This window comes from Geospiza fortis, unplaced genomic scaffold (genome assembly GCF_000277835.1).
Source record: "Geospiza fortis unplaced genomic scaffold, GeoFor_1.0 scaffold206, whole genome shotgun sequence".
Classification (NCBI taxonomy): domain Eukaryota; kingdom Metazoa; phylum Chordata; class Aves; order Passeriformes; family Thraupidae; genus Geospiza; species Geospiza fortis.
In genome coordinates, this window is record NW_005054311.1 from 4,124,438 (window position 1) to 4,132,640 (window position 8,203).

General features: G+C 35.4%; 1 protein-coding gene across 1 annotated transcript in view; it reads right to left on the reverse strand.

Annotated features, from left to right (window-relative positions):
• The window catches only part of LPCAT1 (lysophosphatidylcholine acyltransferase 1), a 53,442-nt gene that overhangs the window by 30,999 nt on the left and 14,240 nt on the right, over positions 1–8,203 (reverse strand). Inside the window, exons 5-6 of the mRNA XM_005419326.2 lie at positions 6,937–6,995; positions 2,146–2,180 (exon numbers count right to left, since the gene is read on the reverse strand). Coding sequence (XP_005419383.1) covers positions 2,146–2,180; positions 6,937–6,995 — 94 coding nt within the window. The remainder of the gene's footprint in view (positions 1–2,145; positions 2,181–6,936; positions 6,996–8,203) is intronic.

Genomic DNA, 8,203 nt, shown 5'->3' on the forward strand with positions numbered 1-8,203 from the left:
TTAATTATGCAACCACTGAGATTTTATCATTACCTCAGTTTGGAATCAAAGTTCATTATACTTCCAAAGTCTGTTAATGAAATGCAGTATGTGTGTTTTAATAGCCTAAGATACAAGATAACTGGAATCAACTTAACCTTAGAAAGCATTAAGATTCAAATCCAGGAAAGGATTTAGTAAACCTAAATTAAACTACAGTGTCAAGTAGCCACATTTTCATACAGTATCTAGGTAGTCACAGTAGTCAATCATTGTGAGGGGATGGCGGCCAAAATCCTCTTACACAGATAAAGTGCAGTTCCTAGAAGCAAAACCCTACTCATTTTGTTATACACCCATGTAGGGCTGCAAAACATTTCCCTCCCACTTCTTTCTTATTGAGCTTCCAACACACCAAAGCAAAGAAAAGAATCAGGGACAACAATGGAGCCTGTAATTTGAAGTTTATGTTCACAACAGAAACACGAAAGTCTGGTTTCTAGGTCCTTGTTCAAGAGCATTAAAAACCCCCAATAAGTTACAAGTAAACTTTTCTCTCTGCCATCTCTGTAATCCTCAAAGATTGAACCCTGAATTTAAATAAAAATTTAAGACTGATAGAATCTGTATCTAACTCAACTATGGTCATTCTTTGTTTTCAAGGTAGACTCAGTTTATCTGTTCTGAATACTGCCAAAGCAGTTAAAACATTACTTTCAATGATTGTTTAAGTTTGCATGTGACAAGTTTTCAATCCATCTGACAGGCTACAGCACTTTTAAACAAACAGAATACTCCTAGATACAGAAATATTTCCAGATTTCTGTTTTAGTGTTAGCCAAAACATAAAGATATGTTTGCTGAGAAAAGGAAGCCTGTTATCAGTCTTAATAGCATTTTCTGCTAAGACATCACAAATACATTTTAGGTCACCCAGGAGAATTAATCCTAATTAAGCCAAGCCGTAATTTAAACTGACCCAGTCAATTTGCATAACATCACATGCTGCTGCAGATTCTGATTTAGCTTTAATTTAATTTAACTTTATTAGCAGAGATCAACACATCAGAATAAGGGTTTTCTAGACACTATAGTGAGCTGAGGCAAGACACCTACAGGTTTCTTCTGTCTTCCTCTGTGTTCTTGAGTCGTCAGTTAGGATATTAAGTTGGAAGTAAGCTGCTCACCTTTCTCCTCTATGGCTGAGTTACTTTTTCACATGAATTGCAGTGCAAATGCAAGGGAAGAGGTAGAAGCTCATGAGAAATCTCTTTATGCAGCAAATCCTGCAGCATCTGTTTACATTATACACAACCATGGACTCATCTACTTCCAAAGTGACAAATAATTTGTAAGCTGAACCTCTGCAAGTGATTGATGATTTCCTCAAGTCTCAAAATCACGTCCTTAATTAGACCTGGTTCGTAAGTGCAAAACTTAATTGACAAAATTCTAAATTACTTGAATCTTGGCTAATCCCCATGGTTTCCTCATTATTACTGAAATATAGGATGTCACATGGGACAATCAAAACAACACAGAAGCCAACACTCCTTTAACTAGGGTTCAAAATTTGCTGTTTTCCTCTTGATCTAAATATTTTGAAATTTTTATTCAAATCTCAATGAGAAAATAATGCTTAACATTTTTTTAAACAAGCAAGAACTGTTTTTTTAAATATCTTATATTACATGAATTTGCTAAAGAACCTCTAGAATAACATTTTGTTTTAAAAAAAGGTCGAAATTATACTCAGACAAGATAATGGAAACAGTATCTCCAAATTCTTTGAGTGAGTCAACTGTATTTGTGAGAGTAGACCAATTTCAAATAACAGCCAGAGATTTTATACAGTAAGATACCAAATCAACTTGCAGGTGTAGAGCAGAAGCAAGTTGTTTTACTTCAGGCACTTGGCTAAAAGAAAATAATTTGAAATAAAAACCTAAAATTCTTCCTGCAAACCAAGAGAATCATAGCAGCTGAAGTACATTATTTACACCTGGATTCCGCTTAATGACTATTAGTATAATTAGAGAATAATAGATAAAAGATAAATTAATACAAAAAAATAATCAAATAACCAGCAACTGGTTGACTATATATGCATATAAGCCATATAAATAAACACTAAGTGAGGAAAGCAATAAAACATTAACCACTTACGCTCCTGGCCCTTGCCACGTCCATGTGATTGTGTCCTAAGAAAAGAAGTGTGACATTTGCAATTAATTATTGTGCTTTCATCTTTTTACATTGCACACAGCATAACTGACAATATATTACTAAGAAGCTTTCATGGAAACTTCTATGCTCTCTTTGCAAAAGTTCTTAACCCTGTTAGTAATCGGCCCATCTTTCATACAGCTCTATGGCCAAAATGAACACTGTGTGAAACACTAAGAGGACAAAGCACAGTAAAAGAAGTGAACAAGATGCAAATAGCAAAAAGGGAAGAGAGACCTGTAAAGCAATATATAACAGGTAGGAATATGATGGTAAAAATCATCCCATTTTAAACTAATATTAAGAAACAGCACAGAAAAAAACCTGCATCACTTGGAGATGTGATTTAAGTGTACAAAAAAAGAATCTAAAAACCTAAAAATTAGTTCTGTTCTAACTGGGAAAAAGAGTTCAAGTCATTAATGTAAAGACAAGAGGACTCATTGAATTCAGGTTTCTGAAAGACCTGATCAGAAAGATATTTTTTCCAACCTACTGAGCATGTTCCAGTTCAGTTCTATGCTACCATCCAAACCCATTCTAGAGATTTCAGGTGATCACATGTGCCATGACCATGAAAAAATAAGTTAATCTCACGTTTTAATTATCATTTAGAGCAAAAGGCCACCTAAAGTAAAAATAAAAGAAAGCAAACCCATCCATAAAAGGTGAAAAATGCAATTAATGATAGAACAACAGCTTAGGGAATAGGGTCAGTATGTCATAAAAATACACTAAAAATTTAAAACTCGACATTTAACAATTATTTTCAATCAAACGAAATATGATAAAGGATGAGTCTATCTGTAGCAATCAATTTACCTGCATTTAAAAACCCCAGCTCCATGTAGTGGTATTTTAGAACTATAATGTGCATAGTTTTACTGCTACACAGTTTCTGGCTGTTTTGATGTCTCTGATAACACTCCAAGTAAACATATTATGGTTTTTGTCTTTTTCCCACAAGGAACTTTCATTACAAACCATGAGAAACCAGTGTAGATAGCTGATAACTTATCTAGAGACTAAATCTGCCTTATGGAGCACCAAGCACTACACATCTCCAACTCAGCTCTCTAAATTGCAAAGGCACAGAGTGAGATAAAGAAAAATGTGATCTCCATGAAAGTGTCTGGATCATTGAACAGTGCACAGGTATTTTCAGAATCCAGCCTCATGCTGCCTAGCTGCCAAGTCAAACTCAAGTAAGCCATCAACAATCCTGCAAGAAATTCCCAATCCAAATGTCATAGTTGACAGGCATGCTTTTTTTCACCAAAACATCAGGATGCATCAGGGCTAATGGCCAGGGAAATGGCATGGGGAAAAAGGGATTCTGATCTGCAAGAGGCAGATCCATGTTATAGGAGACTCCTACCAGCATAGCCAATATCTTTATGATAAAAGCAACAAGCGTACAAAGGGAAGTAGGATTTTCCTTACATAACTAACTTACCTTTTATATTTATTACAGTTACCAGCTTACGCTTCTGGACAACATTCTCGTTGACTCTGTTCTTTGAAATGATTGTATCCAAGTAATGAATACTTTAAATTGTGTGGAAGTACATAAAATGATACAATAGCTTGGTTGGAAGGGACCTTTTAAGGCTATCTATTTCAACTCCCCTGCAACGAGCAGGGACATCTTCAACTACATCCTGTTGGCCAGAGCTCCATCCAACCTGACCTTGAATGTTATCCCCTCTGTTATTTCCACTCAGCACGGGAGAAACAGGCAGAAGAGTCATCTTCCAGAGAATTTGTATTTGACACAAGAATATACTGAAAATCATATGCCAACCTTCAAACAGGAGATTGGTTGTGTTTTACAGGTTCAGTTAACCCTGATATACCAAAAGTGTACAAGAGCTGCTGCCAAACCACTTATCAAATAACACAGTTACTGGTGGAAGGCATATGGACATAAAATACATTTCAAATGGGTCTATGATATTTAAACAGGTATATAGTTTATATATTTTCATAATTTCCTAAGTAACAGCACTCTGACAGAAATTTCAAATGAAGAAACAAGGGAAAAAAGTAAAAAATTTGTAAAAAGGATTGCAGTAGAGAACCGATGGGTGAAGACATTAGAGCATTTATTTAAATTAGAATATAGGTAATAGCTCTCAGGCATCCAATACCTAAAATATTACCAACCTAGACAACCAGTAGCAAAATTTGGAATATCAGGTGTAAACAACATTTTAAGTCTTAGAAATTTCTTTCTGCTCATGCATCAAGAAGAGAAACATATTAAAATATTACTATTAAAAATCACTGATACAGGACCAGAGATGTCATGTAATACAAATAGTGACAAGCCCCAAGATGACTGCTATTCAGGGAGCAACTCTATAAAAAATATAAAACACAGAGCTCTTCACAGCAACCAGAGCTAGATTTATTTGCTAGAAAAAAAACCTGAATTTACTTCTTCACATTTGCCATGTTTCAGCCCACTGCAGAGAGTAGTGCTTTCCCTAGCTTCTCAACAGACTACAATGAAATATACAGTCCAGAGTGCAGACACCTACTACATTTACCCCAGGCTCTGATCTCAAAAAGCCTCTCAAAACAGCCAGGTGCACTCAAATCCAAGACTGTTCTCATCTATACTGTGGAACTCAAAGCTCTGAGCATGGATCAGAACAAGCACTTCAAGCAAAACACAGTGGGGTGACTGGACACAATGTATATCTGGAGTCCACTGGCTAAGCGAAGATCTTAAGAAGTTCCTTTCTAAACCTAAAATTATAATATGCATCAGTCAAACAACACAACAAATAGAAAGCCAGAGACATTTAAAGTTTGCTAAAAATGTTATCTTAGTATATGAAAACCAATTCTCATTCCCTACTCTGATCTTACATGTGTTGTGGTTTAATCCCAGCTGGCAACTAAGTACCACACAGCTGCTTGCTCGCTTCCCCCTCCTCCCCCAGGGTGGGCAGGAGAATTGGGAAGAAAAGGTAAGCCTTGACTTGTAGGTTGAGATAAGAATAGCTCAATAATTGAAACAAAATAATCTAACTCTGTATTCCTAACCAAAATAAACCTCACCTTCATGTACCACATCATATTCCTTCTGCCTCTCCTCCTTCTAACCCTGATGCAACTCTTCTGCAACCCCCAAGCTAATGTAAAAATAAAGCAGTAATAGAAATTATCACTCCTGTCATTAATGCTTAGACATTTGGAAGGTCTCTAGGAATTAGATCATAGGAGGTTAAATGACTCAGTAAGGCACTGAAAATGAAGTGTTTTACAGAAAGTAAAAATAGTAGGAAAAACTTAAGTCCCATACACAGACTCATGCCAGCTCACAATGGATATCTATATAACTACTTAGAATTTCTTTTATGACATTTTTGCACTAATATAAAAATTATGAAGATTTTAATTTACATTTATATTGTTTTACTTCAACATTAGAAGCTCACAAATTTCTGTTAGTAAAGTGTTAGGAACATTCACTATTGGTTTACAAACATCGAATATTATGTACTACAGGCAACCATGACATTTCAGCATGCACCCGGATTTTGAAGATATTTACAAAGCAACATTTGATAGCTTTATATTGCTATGGGCTTAACATTTACAAAAAGTTACAAGGTATATTAATATGACATAAGCCACAGCACGTCTGCCATTTTAAATGGCAGTGCCATCAAAACTTCAAACTATTTTTAGAAAAGAATCTTTCTTCCTGAAAATATAACAATTATGTCAATGATAAGTCCCAGGCAGCCTGCTACAATGCACTTGATACTATGTCACGCTGCTACTCTTGTCACAGCATCTGCCAAGATAATTTTTGGGTTTGTTACTGCAAACTATTTGATTGCCATTCCACCTCGACTCAGACAAGAGCAAATGGTGGTCTGTGTATATTAACTTTGCTTGGATCCTTTTTTGAATCAAGCCTATGTTTTATGTTTCCCGTGTAAATGACAGAAAGAACAGTGGATGGAAATATTTGTAAGCTACTCAGGTACCAAGAAGAAACAAAATTCTTTCTTAGAACAAGGGGGTGTTAATGGGCTAGTCAGAGATCTTCTGATGTGACATGCACCAGTAAAAGAGACTAGGTGGTCCTTATTTTACTTCTGACACTCTTCATACCCTCCCTAAGTAACTTCCACTTCAGAAGGGGACAAACTTCAGATATTGTAAATAAACATGCAATAATCTGCATTTTACCTGAATATAATTTACATTGGAAGACTAGTCAAAATTAGCTAATTGCTTAGCCAAGGGCATGGTGAATGTAAAACAGACAAGATGATACTTTTTAAAGGTGCAGAGGTCCTCAACATATTATCCTATACCATTCATCCAGTCACAGTAATTCATGACTAACACCCCCGAAGGCAGGAGATGAAGAAACACTTTCCAGCAATAAATGACATTAAGAAAACTCTCCAGCAAACACTGCAGGAACAGGGAGCGCTTAGAAACACAGATCCTGGACAAAAACTGCCATTTGTCTCATCATTTGTCGAGTACTTCTTGTAACAACCTGAACAACTTTCAAAGCAGAAACATTTAAACTGTCTCAGTTAAAACTCCCTGATACTGCTTGAGGCTTAATGAATAAATGCTTAACTAACAATAACTTAATAATGATTTTTGAATTTTTAAACCTAAAAGGTTATACAAGGGCCAATGCACTTCAATGAAAATACCCTGAATTCCAAGGACACTGCAAGCTGAACTTACCAGTTTGTTTGGATAACGTAAAACCACTGGCTGTACAGGAACCCCAGGAATAAACGCTCCTAGAAGGCACATACAATACATAATTAATTTACAGTGCATTTTGGTCGAGAAGAAATTTACTGCAGCAAGAAAAAAATCATACAACTAACAGACTTATAGGAAGTAGTTGATGGTGAAAAAACAGAATCTCAAAGTAGCCTCAAAAGTAATCAAAAAAGCAAGCCCTGGAGAATGACAATGTATATCCTCCTCTTCAGCAGACAGCTAATTAAAAATGTTTGCTTACATTATCTAAATTATCCTCTACCACTTACACATATTGTTACTTACACAAGTCAAAGCTTAGTACCAAATTCAGCTCAATAAATGAATATAAAAAATGAGCATGCCGAAGATGGTTAAATTAATTTATTCCCTGTGGTCAACAATATTTTTGGTAAAGACCTTGGGCTTTCTTACATAAAAGAAGCTTTCTATTTTTATCAGAATAACAATAATTTATAGGCAATTTGTCATCTCTGAAATAACAGAATTAATGTCACTTCTATTCTGTAGCTATGGGAAAACTAATAGTTACAAATTGAACTAGAGCTATTATTCAGAAGCATTGCTTCACTTCATGGGAAAATTACAGTTCTGATAAATAAGCAGCACAAGTTCTATGTCATTTGCTAAGCATTTTCTTGGTTTCTAATACAAAGATTGTGTAAGTATGGTAAGTAACTTGCCCAAGACTTCTCTTAATATCTCTTTTTCTCATTAAGAAGTTAAGATTTCCCTCAAATTATGTTATTCTTGACAATTTACTACAGTCTCTCTAATATTCCAATTAAAATTAAGAACTGAGTAATTGAAATACACTGTATTTCCACCATAACATTTGCTTTACAAAATAACTGTTGAGACTTAAAAGGAATAATTGTTTATGGAGTATAAACATCATTAAATTAAGGTGGTCTGTATAGAATCCTTAAGAGATTTGGAGGCCAGCAGTACCTTCTGCTCAGTCTCAAAGAACAGTCTAAGCACCTTTTGAAATAATCCAAAGCTGACAAAAGCTGAGTGGTAGATGACAACACTACCATTTAAACACAAACACAAAACCAAGAAAATGTGCAGTAAGAGCAAGGAGCACAGGCCATGTTACCAGAATGGGGAAAGGCATCCTGATAGAAAGAACTTGAACAGAGAGCTAAAGTAACATGATACAACTGAGGACTTTTGAAGCAAAGGATTTCTGGAAGGGTGGATGGATGGAGATGCAGGT